Consider the following 19,421-nt stretch of genomic DNA (forward strand, 5'->3'; position numbering starts at 1 on the left):
TCAATCTGAGACTCTGACAGATTTTCCAGACTTGTAAGTTTCACTCTCAGTCCCACTGATCAGTAAAAAACAAAAAAAGAACACTGGTCAGTAGTGCATGAATACAAACAATGCAATCCGGTAATCTTAATGTATGTTGAAAAACACTCATTTTGGACTGAAAACAGCACATATCTCCACAAACATACCATATACATCTGAATTGATGGGTCAATATGATGATCATCATGTTCACCAGAAAGCAAATAGAAGACAGAGCTAGCATTAGCATAAAAGTTTGTGAATTACACAAATAACAATGGCATATTAACATCAACAATTTATTGTAATACATTTGCTTTGTTTTTTCCCCTGATTCTTATTATTTTATTTCATTACAGAAAGTACATTTGCTTACCACTATAACAGAAGAAAGGCAAACTGGCAAAGCATCCTTCATCTGTCCACTGACCAAAGTATTTTAAAGACACAGCTGTGCAGTGTTGAGCTCCCCGCTGTCCTGGGCCATTTGCACCATTATCTGGTTGTGCAAGAAAACCTGGAGTATATGGCAGCCAATATGTGAAGGAAGAGTTGCTCTGATCTGACCACAGTCTGTTTCTGTGCAGACCAATCCATACAGTATAACCAGGATAATAACGTGTAACATTCAGTATCTGTTGCGGTCTCATTTCTCACACTGGCCAGTTCAGTGTATTTCTCTCTGCAGTAGCTCTGAGCTCCAGCCCAGGTCCTTCCCTCAGATACCAAAACATAATTCTGAGAGGCGTTTTCTCTACCTAAGATAAAACAATTTAGTGGATGTAAATCAGTCAGTTTATTTGTTATTTATGACCCTGGACCACAAAACCAGTCACATGGGTCAATTTTATGAAATTGAGATGTATAGATCATATGAAAGCTGAATAAATACGCTTTTCATTGATCTATGGTTTGTTACGATAGGACAATATTTGGTCGAGATACAACTATTGAAAATCTGGAATCTGAGGGTGCAAAAAAATCGAAACATTCAGAAAATCGCCTTTAAAGTTCTACATTTATGTTCACGATTCGCTGCATTCACTCACAAAAATAAATGTTTTATATATTTACGGTAGGAAATTTACAAAATATCTTCATGGAACATTGTCTTTACTTAATATCCTAATGATTTTTGGCATAAAAGAAAAATCAATAATTTTGACCCATACAATGTATTGTTGGCTATTGCCACAAATATACCCGTGCGACATAAGACTGGTTTTGTGGTCCAGGGTCACATTTGTCAAATTTATAGCTATATAATAAAATACATTTTAAAAAACAAAAAAACCTTACTAATTAGCCTAATCAAAGAATGAAAACCAGAATTTCCTTTTTCTCTCAAGAATTTTGGGTTTAAATGTGGAAGAAAAATATTGAACACTGCAAGATCTTTCAGGAATGAAAATCCCTTCTAATCCCTTCCCTTATCTCAAAGCAGAAGATATATGTATATATATCTTTTTTACTTGTACTGTCTTACCATTGTAGCAAACAAATGTGAAATAATTTTCACATGATGAATCAAACCAGTTTCCATTATAATCCATGTAAACACACAGTTCATTCGCTCCATTGTTTGGTTCATGAAACCAGTTCCTGAAATCTCTCTCTCCTTCCTGATAAAAATCATTATCCTCCAATGACCATCTCCAGCTGTTCACATCATCATACAGTCCAATCCAGGCTGAACCATTGTAACTCCCATTAACTGTGTTAATCAGACTGTTCATTTCCTCCATGTTATCAATGGTGGCCAGATCAATGTAATTCTCTCTGCAGTGTCTCTGAGCTTCAGTCCAGGTCTTAGACTCATTCACAAAGTGATACTGATGGGATGATGCTAATGCTGGCAAGGTGGGAAAAAAAGGGTAAGGATAAAAGTTAAAAAGTTACATTAAGTGCATCATAAAGATTACTTGTATAAGGAAATTTTGGATTTGGAATGAATTAACTTTTGTAGAATGTTTGTAGACTAAAAAAGAGGATCCAAATGTATATTTTTACATACTTTGGTAACACTTTACAATAAAGTTCCATTAGTTATGTCATGTTTGCATTAAGTAACATTTGTTAACATCAGTGTATTGATCTTTGTTAACGTTAGTTACATATAGAACTATATGTAACTAACGTTAACATAGATCAATACATTAATGCTAGCTCAGGTTAATTAAAAAATATTTTTTTATATAGTAATGTTTTTTTTAATAAATGTTGAAATTAACATTAACTAAGATTAGATCTTTTTGTAAAGTGTTACAGATTTTCGAAAAATATGATGAAAAAATAAATCTGGCAATGTTTAATAACATTTCTAAATAATTTCTAAATCAATTCAAGTCTGTCTGCCAGAGAGTGGTGTACACTTAAAAGGCAACCTTATGCATTTCTTAACGGAAGTGCACGTAATACTCACCACTGTAGCAAATGAAAGGTAATGCAGTAGTGCAGTTTTCATCTGTCCAGCTCCCAGTGTCATTAAATGACACTGCAGTGCAGTATTCACTGTTTCCAGCATTATCTGGCTGCCCTGTCCTCCAGTTACTGAATGAAGAGTTGCTCTGATCTGACCAAGATCTGGTTCTGTACAGTCCAATCCAAAAATAGGAATAATACTTAAATAAAGCCTGAAGATAGAGGTTTTCAGTCTGATTCCTGATACTGACGAGGTCTGTGTGATGTTCTCTGCAGTAACGCTGAGCTTCAGTCCAGTTTGTGTTCTGGTAAACAAACACGTAACTTGTACTAGCATTCACTCTTCCTGCGGGGAATATATGTGTATGTGATATATCCATGGTATCATATATTCTTCTAAAACTTAAGTCAACAGGAGTTCTCACCATCATAGCAAACAAATGGAAGTGTAGAGTAACAAGGGATTTCACGCCATGCTCCCCAATAATATGACATGAACACACACAGACTCTGTCCACCTGAGTTCACTGGTTGCTGGACATACCAGCTTTTAAATCCTCCCAATGTTGCATTATCCAGAGACCATTTCCAACTGTTCAGATCATCATAGAGACCAATCCAAGCTGAGCCATAGTAAGTGCCACGTACTGTTTTAAAGAGCCTGTTCATTTCCTCCATGTTATCAATGGTGGCCAGATCAGTGTAATTCTGTCTGCAGTGTCTCTGAGCTTCAGTCCAGGTCTTGGATTCATTTACAAAGTGATACTGATGGGTGCATGAAGATTGTGTGCAGGTTCCTGTAATTTTAAAATAAACAGAGAAATACATTGATTATTCTTTACAATCACCAATATATCATGAAACTATTAAAATGGTTATATTGTGGAGGTATTTTAAATGTAATTCAAAAAATATATATGTATATGGTCACCATCACGTCATCACCATGTCACGGATAGGGATGGCTGATGCGAAACGTCTCGGTTACGTATGGTAACCCTCATTCCCTGAGTAGGGAACGGAGACGTCTCGTCGGAGGAGTTTCCAACGAATTGGGATCACGCTAGAGAGACCAATTGCCTTTGAGTGAAATAAAACGAGCCAATGAACATTGGCATGCAACATTTGCATTCCGCAGCCCGCCTACGAGAGCGGGTATAAAGGCGGAAGCAAGCGCATACACAAACGCTTTTCGCTGAGGAGCCGAACGGTGTCCAGTCCTCCGCGAAGGTACAGCAGCATGGCAACGGGACGAGAGGTCTCCGTTCCCTACTCAGGGAACGAGGGTTACCATACGTAACCGAGATGTTCCCTTTCGTTCGGGAACTCCTACGTCTCGTCGGAGGAGTTTCCAACGAATTGGGATCCCTAATAAAACGCCATGATGCTGGCCCCTTCCAGCGCCCTGCCTAAGCTTCAGCAGCAGTTTCTTGAAACTTATCTCTTATGTGCGGAAGCTTAGTTGGGAAGAGTCACACTGCTCTTCTGCAAGACCCGCTCAGTGGACATTGGATAACACTGGGAAAGCGTGCCCAAGATGTAGAAGGGAACGCTGCGGAGCCCAAGCCTGCCCGAAGGGAGGCACTAGGAAAACACATGTGCACTAGCCTGTAGGGTAGTGAACACATGGCAGTCTCTGAGGTAGTCCCAGCCCGGAGGGTGGGAGCGTACTCAGCAGAGACGACAGATAGAATCTGTCAAGGGGAAGACACTGGCTAATCCGGAGGGTAACCTAACATGGAAAACACCTATGGGGTCGCCGTAGGGACCACTACATAGGACCCAGCCTAAACTCAGCTCAACATAGAGGAAAGGCCTGGCGACCGGCCGGAGGGAGGTGATGGAGGAACTCACGAGGTTAGCCGTTTGTTGGGTAACCAACGGAGCAGAATAACGCACGTATCTGGCCCATGGGGCGAGAATGGCGTAGCAAGCCGACACTAACCTAATTCCTCGCGCTACTGGCCGAAGCGAGTACACGGGAGGAAACAGGTTCTACACGATGGCTATAAAACCTAGCGAACGTGTTAGGTGTCGCCCAGCCCGCAGCTCTACAAATATCTGTCAGCGAGGCGCCTTGAGCCAAAGCCCAGGAGGAGGCAACACTCCTAGTAGAGTGTGCCCTCAACCTAGGTGGACAAGGCACGTCCTGGGAGTGGGCTAACCTCAGCCAGTGGGCTAACCTCTGCTTGGAGACAGCCTTCCCCTTCTGCTGGCCTCCGTAACAGACAAAGAGCTGGTCTGAGGTCCTAAGCTTTGCGTCCTGTCAATGTAACAGCGCAGAGAGCGAACAGGACAGAGCAAAGCCAGGGCTGGGTCTGCCTCCTCCGGGGGCAGCGCTTGCAGGTTCACTACCTGATCTCTAAACGGAGTGGTAGGAACCTTGGGCACATATCCGGGCCAGGGTCTCAGAACAACGTGAGAGAAATCCGGCGCGAACTCTAGGCACGATTCGTCGACCGAAAATGCCTGCAGGTCCCCTACCCTCTTGATGGACGCCAAAGCGAGCAGGAGAGCTGTCTTCATTGACAGGATATTTAAATCGACTGCATGCAAGGGCTCAAAGGTGGATTCTGGAGTGCTCTGAGCACTAAAGTCAGATCCCAAGAGGGTACGGGGTGCTGATTACGAGGAGGATTCAATCTCCTAGCACCCCTGAGGAACCTGAGGACCAGGTCATGCTTTCCCAAGGACTTACCTTCTACTGCATCGTGATGTGCGGCTATTGCGGCAACATACACTTTGAGGGTGGAGGGAGACAGCCTTCGCTCCAACTCATCTTGCAGGAATGAAAGCACGACACTGATCGGGCAAGTTCGGGGGTCTTCCCGGTGGGAAGAGCACCAATCGACGAATAGGTTCCACTTCAACGCATAGAGGCGCCTTGTAGAGGGGGCTCTAGCGGAAGTGATGGTGTCTACCACAGCCTGTGGTAGGCCACCTAGAACCTCCGCGTCCCTTCCAGGGACCAGACATGAAGTTTCCAGAGGTCTGGATGCGGGTGCCATAGAGTGCCCCGTCTCTGAGAGAGAAGGTCTTTCCTCAGAGGAATGGGCCAAGGAGGGGCTGTCGCGAGGAGCATGAGTTCTGCAAACCAAGTCCGGTTGGGCCAATACGGCGCAACTAGCAGGACCTGTTCCTCGTCCTCCCTGACTTTGCACAGTGTCTGTGCGAGAAGGCTCACTGGGGGAAACGCATATGTGACCAATCACGGAAAGTAGGGACACAAGTCGGTTCTGGGGCATTTTGAGTTATTCACAGATTCTGAAAGTGTAGTCTCCAAGCTTTCCAACGATGTGTAACACATGGAGATCTAATAATATTTGGAGAAGTTATGGCCATTTGAAGGTAGGCACTCAAAAATGCTCAAAGGGCAGAAAACAGCCTCTGAAGATTGTTTAGTTCTCACCTCTCTCTGCTGCTGGGAGTGACAATAGAGGCTCATTTACATCTCATTTAGATAAGCCATACCCCCTGTAAAGCTCCCCCCTGTAAAGCTGTAAAGTACAGGGGGGAGCAGAAAGGTCAGTAAAATGTGCCATCAAAGAAAAAAAAAAACAATTTGCAAACAGGTAATATATAAATAAATGTCTCTTAGCATCTACCGATAAAACTGTATAGGCAACTCTTGTGTACACTGAATAAAAAATAAGATAAACTCTAGACAATGTTCAAATCAAAAACAGGATGTGCTATGTGATGGGACAGATGGGACATGTTCCCACCACTTTTTAAAACATCTCGCAACACGAATGTACCAATTCTACAAATAAATAAAACATCTCCAGTAAACTGGCAGAGCATTCATTTCGTTCGTTTTTTAAATAAGATACTAGCGCTGAAATGTGTTTTTTTAAATCAAGTGATCAAAGTGCTCGTTGCCGCTGCGATCTGTGGCGCGGATACAGCGTTTTCTCGTGTGGCTCGCGCACACACCGCATTGTCTTCACTCGACGCGCGCTTCAATCCGTTGCATTGCGGATACTCTCTATTCGTTCTGTTGAAATAACAAAACATAATGCAAACGTTTGCGTGTCCCTGCTTGATATACAACCACTGATGCACATAATCGTTTTGATGAGAGAAAAAAACTATACAAGAAAAAAAAAACCTATACGAGGGCGGATTCGAACTCAGACCCTCTGACACGGCTGGCGAAAGCTCTACCACTGGACCATTATGATACACGTTAAATAGCAAGGCGGATCTATGTATTCGGACTGACAACATGTATTAGGCTACATCTCATTAAACGACAAATTAAACCCCATGTAAGCTACTATTTAAGTCGATTGCTGGACATCGTTATGTTATTGGTTCATTGAATTTTGAAATCAGATAGAGCCGGCCAGAGCGCTGCATAATAAGTAGCCACGCCGGCTTATTCAGTATGGAAATACACACCGACAATGACACGCCCCTACTGCGTGCTAGAATCTCCGAAAAACAAGCCGATTTCTAACTCAAAATGTACGCTTTTAAATATACCAATACTGCTATCTCAAACATGCAGAGGCTTCTTCGTGATCTCAACTAACAGATTCTGCAAAAAAACGAAAATCACCAATTTTGAAAAAAAAAACGCTTCTTTCTCATTTTGCTCCAAAGTTGTGCTGCCGACTTGTGTCCCTGGTTTCCGTGACGGGTCACATATTTGCGCAGATCCTGGGGCCAGCTGTGCGCCAGTGCATCCGTGCCAAGTGTTCCTTCGGTCAGGGAATAAAACAACTGGCAATGGGTCGTATCCGGAGAGGCAAACAGATCTATCTGAGCGGCTCCGAAGATCCCCCATATCAGCTGGACCACCTGGGGATGGAGTCGCCATTCTCCCGGAAGTGGCGGTTGTCGTGAGAGCTCATCGGCCGCACGATTGAGCGCACCAGGGATATGAATGGCTCGAAGCGACCTCAGATGCTTCTGACTCCAAAGGAGGAGATGGCGGGCGAGTCGCGACATACGACGGGAGCGTAGACCACCTTGATGGTTGATGTATGCAACGGTCGCAGAGCTGTCCGTATGGACCAGTACGTGCTTGTGCTTGAGAAACCCCTTGAGGCAACACAAAGTTAGGTGTACTGCTTGCACAGACCCGAAACTGCATGCCCGTTGTACGTGGCCCCCCAGCCGTTGGCAGAGGCATCTGTGAAGACCACAGCATGCCTGGACACCTGGACTAGAGGCACTCCGGCCCATAGACATGCAGGGTCCGACCAAGGACTGAAAGTTTGGCGACAGTGCGGAGTGATACTCACCCGGAACGTGCCGCTCTGCCACGCCCATCTCGGGACTCGATCGTGAAAGCCAGCGCTGAAGCGGTCTCATATGCAGCAAGCCGAGCGGTGTTACCGCGGCTGCAGCTGCCATATGCCCCAGGAGCCTCTGAAATTGTTTCAGTGGGACCGCTGACCTGCCTTGAAAGGACTTGAGGCAGTTGAGCACTGACTGGACGCGCGAGTCCAGCTCCATACCGAGATAAGAGATCCTCTGCGTAGGGCAGAGTTTGCTCTTGTCCCAGTTGACCTGAAGTCCCAACCGACTGAGATGCTGAAGCACCATATCCCTGTGTTCGCACAACAGGTCTCGCGAGTGAGCTATTATAAGCCAGTCGTCGAGATAGTTGAGAATGCGAATGCCACGTTCTCTCATGGGAACAATGGCCACCTCCGCGACTTTCGTGAAGACACGGGGGGACAGGGCCAGTCCGAAGGGTAGGACTTTGTACTGATATGCCCGACCTTCAAACGCAAACCGCTCTGTGACGAGGAAGAATCGAGACATGAAAGTACGCGTCCTTCAGGTCGATCGCTGCAAACCAATCCCGGGGACGGATGCATTCGAAGATGCGTTTCTGTGTAAGCATTTTGAACGGGAGCTTGTGAAGGGCCCGATTCAAAACTCGCAGGTCCAGGATTGGCCGTAACCCACCGCCTTTCTTGGGTACAATGAAGTAAGGGCTGTAGAACCCAGACCTCATCTCGGCTGGAGGGACCGGCTTGATTGCGTCCTTCGCCAGCAGGATGTCGATCTCTTTCCGCAAGACAGGGGCATCCTCTGACCGCACACGGGTAAAGTGGACGCCCCTGAACCTGGGAGGCCGGCGAGCAAACTGAATTGCATTGCCGAGCCGGATGGTACGGGCGAGCCACCGGGACGGCCTGGGAGCGCTATCCAGGCTTCGAAGAACCGTACCAGTGAGCCGACCTGGACCACTGGCGTACCCGGGGTGGGGCAGCGAGGTGGAAGGCAGGGACTCGACTCCGGAGGCCCTGAGGCGGCCGGAAGTGGAGTCTGGGTGTGACATGCAGCACCAACCTGCTTCCACGCGGGGGCAATCGACAGGGAAGGCACGGAGGCGTTCGGCTGTACGTTGCCCCAAGGCGAAGCAGGGAGGGGAAACAAGAAACAACACCCGAGGAGATCGAGTCCAAGTATCCGCACCTCCCTGCCCAGTGGGAGATGAGAGTGATGAGGCCAAGGCGGCATCACTGTCATCTGAGCACTGGAATGAGGGGAATGAGAGCGTTGAGGCAATACTGCGGCGCGCAATGTCATCCTGGCCCTCTTGGACGGAGGAGACTGGGAGCGGCGAGGCAACTGAGCGTCGTCCTGAACTACCAGTCTCGACCGTTCGACCGTGAGGGGAAACGAGGAGCGAAGCCCGGAGGCAATGAGTCCTGGTTTCCGCCTCCTTGCCCAGCGAGAGACGAGAGTGACAAGGCCGTAGCCCTCACTGTCATCTGAGCGCTGGGGCCCGTGAGTGACTCAGAGGAAGTGGACTGCTCAAACTTTGGGTACCGCTGACTGAATGACCAGCGGCGGAACAGAAACGAAATTCTCCACCCGTCCCTCCTCCAGGGGAAGGAGTGGTGAAGACACGCACTCCCGAAGAGCAGACATCACATACTCCGGGTCGCTCCTCTCAGCGTCATTTCCCTTCCCTTTGCTGGGGGGAAAACGAACTCCGAGCGGGCTGGTTTTGAGGCGCTTCTGGACCACCAGTGTGGACATCGTCTGACCGAGGGCCAGCGCTGTGACTAATCACGGTCAGTCACTAAGCGCAGCTCCACCCCGAATCAGAACTACCCACGTGCACTGAATGTGCAGGGGTAGTGAGAGAGGAAAAATTTCTGCAGATTTAGGCATGTTTGGCTTGCCATATTGGCACCAAAATGCTTCCATACTGCCAACATTTTTCACACGCATCCAGGCACTTTAGACCCAGGAAGTGTGGCTGTCAAGTCTGAATCTTCAGCACGAGAACACACCATTACAGTAGGAACTCAGCATCATTTTCAGAGTATAACAGCCCTCTCTCCGATGTAGCGATCAACATCTGTCCTCCCCTGGGGCCCGAATGAAATGCTTGGTCCCTCATGAGAAGGACCAAAATCCCATTCAAAGCCTCGACGGCACACGGCATGCTGAGCGGCTCAAGCCTTTACGAGAAAGGGGAGACAAACAACGTGCCAACGTGGTCATGCACTCATGAGAGAACATGAACCACCCATGAATGCAGTCTCAACACACTGATTAGGCATGTGAAACAGCGATCATGGCCGTCAACCAGACATGCAAGACAGTGAACGTGGCCATCGCCTCGATGACACACGGCACGCTGAGCGTTCAAGCCCTCAGGCAGGACGAACAACGTGCCGACGTGGTCATGCTCTCATGTAGAGAGCACAAACCACCCACGAACACAGTCTCAGCATGTTTGCGATGCGCTAGAGGAGTGAGTGGTTCGTGCTCACTGTAACCCTCAGATCACCAATGTTATTCGGCATTGGTATAAGGATGCTGGATTACTTCCGTTCCGGCGATCGTAGAGTGCTATGTACTATTTTGTTTCTAATAAAGTCTTCTCTTTGGCTATACTACGGTAACGTTAGTCACAAAAACAGACAAAACAGCCTCCACTCATATTGTTGATGCTTATTTGCTTTATTATATTAAATAAACAAATATATATATATATATATATATATATATATATATATATATATATATATATATATATATATATATATAAAATGACATCTAAACGTATGAAAGTATCTTTTCAAAGACGGGAGGACAGCACCTCCACCTCCAGGAAACCAACTTTGCCGCAGTGTATCTCCATTACCACTGTTTCAGCTATAATTTGCAGTGATAATGCAGTGTTATTCATCTGTCGTAGAACTGCATTACATTTTTTATTCTTATTAATTTTGTACAATAATCATCCATACTAGCTAAGATAACAGCTGTGGTTATCCAAGCTGAACAGTGGTAACGTTAGAAAAGTAAAAACTGAACTGGACTGAACATGTCCAACAGAACTTTGAACGTCACTTTTAAGCTACTACTCCTACTCTCAGTTGGTGTGGAGTCTCTGCTTTCCTCATAGAGCGGTAGCAGTGAGCTTTCACTGAGATCTCATTTGTGGCCCTGATTTTACCTGACACTTTCAGACAAAATTACAGACACATTAAATGTCAAACATTTATACTAACATGATTAGCCTGCTTATGGACGGATCGTAAAAAAATAGCAGTTCAGTTCAGGCTAGCTGAATTTACCTTCATAATTGCAGAGATAAGAAGACACATAAAACTTGAAACCTTTCTCAAGTTTGCTCTGTGGCGTTGTACTGCACATCCTTACAATTCTTCGCACATCATTGATTGTAAATTTAGGCAACTCGAGCAAACACCGAGTAAAATTCGACGACTCTGCCATAATCGCGTTTTCCTCCACTTCAAACCTCTCCAACCGGAAACGGAAGAGCAGCCTTGCGTCGAACACGGAAGTACGCGTGCATAGAGCCTATTGGTCTCTCTAGCGTGATCCCAATTCGTTGGAAACTCCTCCGACGAGACATAGGAGTTCCCGAACGAAAGGGAACTGACGTTCCGAAGCTTTCCGAGATCCCGAAGTGCAGATGTTTCGAAACACTGATCCGAAGCGTGATTCAAAACACCCATGTCACGTGACTACGGCTAAATGAAGCTTCGGAGTTTTTCACAAGTGTTTCGACAGGTGGCATGGACCGCCGAATCAGCATTTGACTGACAGGGTCGGGAACAGACCACACAATCGCACATCTGTATAAAAGTGAAGTCAACGCATCTTGACCTCGTGGGTTTTTGTGAGAGGAGTTTGATTTTGAGATAGCGGATTTTTGCTATCTTTTGCAGAGGATGGTAGCATTCCTCCTGTACCTAGGCCTGCTATTGACACTGCTGGGCTATCTAAGCAAGGTATGCATTGTTTGAAATATAATTATTTTTATGTCCTTGCTAAAAAAATATATATATTTGCATGCCAGCAACAAGTGTCCCTTGTGAGAGGATTTTTTCAAAGGCTGGAGAAATTATCTGTAAAAAGAGAAGTAGGCTAAGTCCTTCGACAGCAGAGAAATGAATATTTTTGAATAAAAATCTATAAAAAAGTGAGACATTGTGGCTTGATTTCTTTTATTAATATTCATTTTTTCATGACCAAAATAACATTATGCACAGTGAGGAGCCTACATGTTACAAGCTTCACATATTAGAAAAATACAATAATAAAAAAACAACAAATTTTTTAATGGCTTGTTGTCAAGGTTGTTTCAGATCAACACCTGCAAGTGACCACTAGGTGTCACCGTTGAGACGGGTGTCGGATTGTTTCAAAGCCTGGACACAATATGACACATTTGCTTCAACTGTTTCATTGTTTCACGAAGCCTCGATCTGCCCACCACTAGTCATGGATTGTCTGCACCTGTGCTCGTTTGTCCCTAATTAATTTACCTTCTACATCTGTCTAGTTAGTTTCCTTCTATGTATTTATACTCCCTGTTCTGTTCAGTCCTTGGTCGGTTCTCGTTTGTGTTAGTTGTGGTTGTGCCTTTTCTGCGTGTATTAGTTTAAATAAACATTGTTGTACCTTCATCTAGGGATGGGAAAATGAAGCTTCATGAAGCACTGAGGCTTTCCCTTGATTGTTCCGGGAAAAGATTCGAAGCATCAAGAGTGTCGAAAACAGCGCCATCTTGTGGCAGGTAAAATTTATGGCAGCCATAAACCCGAGTGCGAAGCGCCGTTGTTTTATCTTTTAATCACAAATAAAAACCTGACGATGTTAAATGTTCAGTTTTCTGATAACATAATTCACATATTAAATTGTGGCAATAAATTAAATGTTGAGTTGCTTGATGCAAGTAAATGGTGGTCTAATTATTTTATGGTTTCTATGCTGTTTATATAGCAGAATATATGATCATGTAGCATAGGCTATAGACTTATTAATTTAAAAAAAATGGTATATGAAAAAAGTAAATGGACTTAAACATCCAAAAACCTGTAGAGTAGTGGTCTGGGTTCAAACATTCTGACACGCAAAGTGAAGCATTCACGTGACTGCAAAGAAAGTGAGGCTTCGTTTTTCGTTGATCACGTGTTTCTCTGAAAACAGTGCACGCTCCGGCACGGAGCTTCATGAGAAATTGCGCTGTATACTCGATACGCGCTTTGAAGCTTCAGGGCCCTATTTTAACGATCTGAAACGCAAGTATCAAGCGCGAAACGCAAGTAACTTTGTGGGCGGGTCTTGGGCTCTGTTGCTATTATACCAGCGGGATAAATGACTCTTGCGCCCGACGCAAATCTAAAATGGGTTGGTCTGAAGTAGCTTCATCATTCATAGGTGTGGTTTGGGCGTAGCGTGAAATAAACCAATCAGAGCGACATCTCACATTCCCTTTAAGAGCAGGCGCGCTTGTTCCATGGCGGATTGCTTATATAAAGGCGGATTTGCCAGGAACATGCGCCCTTAAAATAGCATATGAATAACATACGCAACGCACCACTGACTTTAGACTAGGTTTTTCCTGGTCAGTGGCAGAATTGTTTTCTGCAAAATAGCACCAGGGAACGTTTGCGCCGGAACACGCCGCCTCTTTGCACTGAACCGCCCCTGGTAGCGCAAATGCATTTGCTAGTTTACCGACGTGCGTCTGTGGAGGGAAAAGTCTGATGTGCACGGGTGCAAAATAGGAATGATACATGCGTTGCTGTACAAAGTCAATTGCGCTGGGTGCAAAATAGGGCCCTCAGTGTCATATGTAACATCACTACCTTCATCTTCGTCTTGTGCCTTCAACGACCACCAACACCGTAACATGTATATTATATTAACTGGAAAAACAGCTTTTGCATGGTGCAAATTAAAATATTCAACTTATATGTGGTAAGTTGTTTCAAAATCTTAATATAATATAAATAATATACATTAATAAATAAAATATTCAGAGTAAATATATATACATTGACTTCTAATGCCACTTTTTGTAATGTCTATTCAATTTTTGGTTTAAAAGTTAATTTAACTGGCGTAAAAAGAAGGGAAAAAAAGAGAAAAAAATAAACTCACTGTTGTAGCAGATGAAAGGCATGCTGAATAGGCAGTTCTCATCAGTCCATCGGCCTAAATGGCTGAATGATACTGCGGTACATTGCTGAGAGAACCATGGGCTATAATTATATTGACCATTATCTGGTTGCTGTGAAGAATATGGAATTTGTGGTCTCCAATCTTCATATTTGGTAATCTGACCGTTTGACCAAACCCTGTTTCTGTATAGTCCAATCCAGACTCCTCCACCTGCTCTCTCAAGGATCCTCTGGTTCTCAGTCTGATTTCTCACATTGGCGAGATCTGTGTAATGATCTCTGCAGTATCTACGAGCCTCTGACCAGGTTTTCCTGTCATAGAATCCAACGTATCTCTGTGTGGCGTTCACTCTACCTGTAATTTGAAATATACAACACATTTCATAGACGCACAGAAATACTCACAGAAAAAAAAATTAATAATAATGTCCTTACCATCATAGCAAACAAATGGCAGAGTGTAGTCACATGATAAATCATACCATTTGCCATCATTCTCCATGTAAACACACAGTTCTTTCCCACCAAAGTTGTCCGGTTGATGATACCAGTTCCTGAAATCTCTCTCTCCTTCCTGATAAAAATCATTATCCTCCAATGACCATCTCCAGCTGTTCACATCATCATACAGTCCAATCCAGGCTGAACCATTGTAACTCCCATTAACTGTGTTAATCAGACTGTTCATTTCCTCCATGTTATCAATGGTGGCCAGATCAGTGTAATTCTGTCTGCAGTGTCTCTGAGCTTCAGTCCAGGTCTTAGACTCATTCACAAAATGATACTGGTGTGATGATGTCAAAGATGACACTGTGGAGAAAGTGTCAGATTATAGCATTAACATTTTTTGACAGTATTGGCCATTAGGACAAACTTCTACTCACCACTGTAGCAAATGAAAGGAAATACATAATTGCAGTTTTCATCTGCCCAGCTCCCAGAGTCACTAAATGAGACTACAGTGCAGGATTCTGCAGTATCTGGCTGTCCTGTCATCCAGTTACTGAATGAAGAGTTGCTCTGATCTGACCAAAGTCTGGTTCTGTAAAGTCCAATCCAAACAACATAATAATTCTGGAATAAAAACCAGATCTTCTGGTTTTCAGTCTCATTCCTGATACTGACGAGGTCTGTGTGATGTTTTCTGCAGTAACTCTGAGCTTCAGTCCAGGTTTTGGACTGGTCAATGAAAACATAAGTATCACTGGCGTTTTCTCTTCCTAAACATTTAAGTACATCAATGAGCATTAGTGAGAGCTGATTATTTCAGAATGATAAAAATTAATCAAATGTTTTCATTGTCCTACATATTTATGAAACTGCTCACCATCATAGCAGATAAAAGGATGTGTACTGGAGCAGGTTGTTGTAAACCATATCCCACTATACATATATACACACAAACTTTGTCTTCCATAATTGTTTTGTCCGTGGTTATCCCAGTTCCTGAAGTCTTTCCGTCCTTTGTTGAAGAAATCACTGCCTTCTAGAGTCCAGTTCCAGCTATTCAGATCATCATAGATTCCAATCCAGGCCAAATCAATGGAATCGTCATTCACTGTGTCCAATAACTGGACCGACTGTTGTTCATTCTCAATGAAGGCCAGATCAGTGTATTTATCTCTACAGTATCTCTGAGCTTCTGCCCAAGTCTTGGATTCATTCACAAAGACATACTGAGGAATACTCAAGGTGAAGGTGATAAAACCTGTTAAAGACCAGTTTAAGAAAACAAGGACCAAATGGGTCAGTGTACTCTATTCTGTATTCTGACTGTATTCTCTGATAGTGTACACTAACTCAAAAGAGTAAAAATAATAATAATAATAATAATAATTACTGCATTATCGCCAGAAAAATGCTAAATCACATTCTTATACAAAAATGTCAATTTACAATTTTGATGATACAATATTTTATGGAAATCTTTGTCTTACCTGATAACAGAAGCAATGGAAACATAGCTGTGGAAACATATTAAGCACATATAAAACCTGTGATAAATTAAACAATCAAATCATTTGTTCTATTTTCACTATTTATTACTTTAATGTTTCAAATGTCGGGACGACAGTTTACCTTTTGATTTGATTTATTTTGCTCTTGCTGCTTCTGTTTTAGATTTCCTGACTGTCTTAATATTTATAGTGTTTACTAAATATGGGTGGATCACTTTTATAAACTCATGCGACACAAATAAACCTGTTGAGGCACATAGTAGGTGCCATTAGAAATGTACTCTATGAGAACCTTCCACATGTTGTTGTTACATGAAACTAGTGCTTGAAAACAACCGTTGTTCCATCTTTCTGAACTTGTGAGTGCAGATGTCTTGGTTGGTTTTATGGACATAATATATCAACAAAATCTGTGATGCACTGCAACACTAAGCTATGGAAATATATTTTAATGTTTGATAAAACTGCACACATTGTCAAAACATTTCTCATTATTATTTTTAAACCATAAAGCAAAAGAACAAAATTAAATGTCTAAATATCCAAAAACTCAAGACTAAAACTCCTGCAACTCATGTTTTGATCAAGGCGAAGAACATGTGCAAAAAGAGCCTATGCCTGAATTCACAGCAAGCCTATTCATCAAACAGTAGAAAGGACAACATGCAACTTGACACACTTTGCCAACAATACTTAAAAGTTTAGTGATAGTACAAAAAAAAAAACCTAAAACAATGTGTAACAAAAACCAAACCATCGTCCAGGATTGCTGTCCATCCCGCTTAATGGACTGGTTTTATTGTAAAGTTGCCGGGAAGACCTCACCTTATAAATTCTTTCTGGTGATGAAATGTGATTTGTTGTAACATCCCATCAATCGTCTGAAGTTGTTAGTTTCATTGTTTTGTCTGTTTAATGATGTGATTAAATGTTTGATGTTCAGTGACGCATGTTGATCCAATATCATTAAACAGAAAAGAACACCAAAAATACATTATACAATAAGAGTTTATTTCATTTCATTCAGTTATCAAGTTAACAGCTACACACACATTCTGGTGCACCCCTCACTTGCCAAACCAGTAGGCCTACTCAAGGAAAGTAGCCATATTTAAACTAGCATTTGCTCGTGGAAGATTACTCTATATCTGGTAACATCGATGAGAAAATTACTACTGGTCAAAAGTGGTAACATTATTATTTGTAATGTTTTTGAAAGAAGTCTCTTATAGGCCTACTTCAAAAATACAGAAGAAAATGTAATATTGTGAAATATGTTTTTTTTTTCTATTTGATTATATTTTGAAATGCAATATATTCATGTGATGCAAAGTTGAATTTTCAGAATCATTACTCCAGTCTTCAGTGTCACACGATCCTTCAGAAATCATTCTAAAATGCTGATTTATTATCAATGTTGGCAACACTTGTGCTGCTTCACATTGTTTTTATAACCTGTGATACTTTTTCAGGATTCTTTGATAAATAAAAATGTAAAATAGAACAGCATTTATTCAAAATGGTAATCTTTTGTAACAATATACACTACATTCAAAAGTTTGGGGTCAGTAATTTTTTTCCATTTCTTTTTTTTTAAAGAAATGTAATACTTTTATTCAGCAAGGATGCGTTAAATTCATAAAAAGTGATAGTAAAGAGTTGTATTGTTAGAAAAAAAATCTATTTTGAATAAATGCTAACTTTTTATTCATCAGTGAATCCTGAAAAAAGTATCACAGGTTCCAAAAAAAATAAAAAATAATAATAAGCAGCAAAACTGTTTCCAACATTGATGATAACTGAGTATCAAATCATCATATTAGAATCATTTCTGAACGATCATGTGACACTGAAGACTGGAGTAATGGCTGATGAAAATTCAGCTTTGATCACAGGAATAAATTATAATTTAAAGTATTAAAATAGGACTCCATTATTTTTAATATTTATAATATATATTTAAAAATATTACTGTTTTTTTTTTTTTTTAAATCAAATAAATGCAGGCTTGATTAGCAGAAGAGACTTCTTTCAAAAACATTACAAATAGTGATGTATCCAGTACTGTATGTATATATATAGGTGGAAAGGTGTCACTTCATTTGGCATGTACGAAACAGGTTATTTCACCCCAAGGGCCCAACAGACTAAAACACTAAAAATATGGCAAGCACTGAAGACGTAACAGTTGCCATATTTTTAGTGTTTTAGTCTGTTGGGCCCTTGGGGTGAAATAACCTGTTCTCTTACGAGAGGTCTCTCGTACTGCATCTTAGCTTAAGACGCTAGGGGAAAACCTCTTTTCCACGAGATATTGAAGCAAAAAATTATCCTTTAATTTTGAATTAATGTAAAGCGCGTTGCAGCAGCACACAGCCATAGGCGAGACGGCTCGCTCGCTCATTGGCTGCTCTGCGGCAACTGCATAAGCCTATCGAGCGAGGCCTGCGGTGACGTCAGGCCAATGAGGGCGCTTCGCGACCGCCATGTCATCTGCGTCTCCTGCCTGGGTGAAGATCATGCAGCGCTCGCGCTCGCCGACGGCGGCTGCCCTCACTGCGAGCTTCTGCCGATGGTGACTCTGAGGACTCGCCTGGCAGTATTCTCCGAGCCTGCACCTCCCGCTGTGCTGCCACGCCGTAAAAAGCGCCGCGCTCAGCGGGTCCCGGAACCTTCTCCGGCCCGTTCAAGCTCGCCGGTTCGCCCGCCTGCTTCACCGGCTTCCCCCGAGGCACTTCCCGATGCACAGCGCCCGCTGTCTGCCGCCGCTTCATTCGAGGAAGGTGATTCTAAAGCCGCGTCAGGGGAAGATGACACGTGCTCTCTGTTAGCCTCGGGCAGCGAAGAATGGGCGAGCTCTGTGGATCTCGCGCTTCCTGCTCGTAAACCTAACAGAAGAGCTAACATCGAGAGGGAGCTGATGCGAGTACTCACGCTGGCCGCGGCGAGCCTCGGCCTCGAGTGGTCTCCACCGGAACTCCCTTCTCAGACCCGGCTGGATGGTTGCTTCCTCCCTGGTGAGCGCACTTCTCCAGAATCCAAGCCCGCTCCTTTTCTTCCTGAGCTTCACGAAGAAGTTGCGAAAGCTTGGAGCGCTCCTTTTTCAGCACGAACACGTTCGTCTGTATCACCAGCATTCGCCACCCTGGACGATGCTAAAAACAGAGGCTACCACTCACTTCCGCCGGTTGAACAGGCGATAGCAACCCACCTTTGCCCGCCCTCTGCTGGACGGCGGACAAAACCGGTGCTGCCATCCAAAGCCTGCTGCATGACGTCGACACTGCTCGCGCGAATCTTCTCCGCCGCTGGGCAGGCCGCGTCTGCACTACACACGATGGCCACGCTGCAGATTTTTATCAGGGAGATCTCCTCCGTAAACTGGACGAGATGGGACCTGACGCAATCTGCCTCACGGACTTAAGAAGCGCTTCGGACCTCTCTCTCCGCGCTACTAAGTCTGCTGCACAGGCCATCGGACGGTGTATGGCTTCCGCCACTGTTGCTGAGAGACATCTATGGCTGACGCTCTCGGAGATGTCTGAGTCTGAGCGCACCGCGTTCCTCGACGCCCCGCTGTCTTCTGTCGGCCTCTTCGGAT

The 19,421-nt window shown here is 43.7% G+C and overlaps 1 protein-coding gene across 1 annotated transcript; it reads right to left on the reverse strand.

Moving 5' to 3' along the window:
* On the reverse strand, positions 1–19,093 carry LOC311097017 (macrophage mannose receptor 1-like; the record flags this gene model as incomplete). Its single annotated transcript, XM_084136485.1, has 11 exons — positions 1–55; positions 1,585–1,873; positions 2,444–2,788; positions 2,952–3,239; positions 13,843–14,217; positions 14,298–14,672; positions 14,750–15,082; positions 15,268–15,570; positions 18,414–18,609; positions 18,726–18,918; positions 19,032–19,093. The coding sequence occupies 11 exons, from the start codon at positions 19,091–19,093 to the stop codon at positions 1–3; spliced, it is 2,814 nt and encodes a 937-aa protein (XP_083992611.1).
* Between the last annotated feature and the right edge of the window lie 328 nt (positions 19,094–19,421).

This window comes from Abramis brama, assembly GCF_963993115.1.
Source record: "Abramis brama genome assembly, chromosome: 15".
NCBI lineage: Eukaryota > Metazoa > Chordata > Actinopteri > Cypriniformes > Leuciscidae > Abramis > Abramis brama.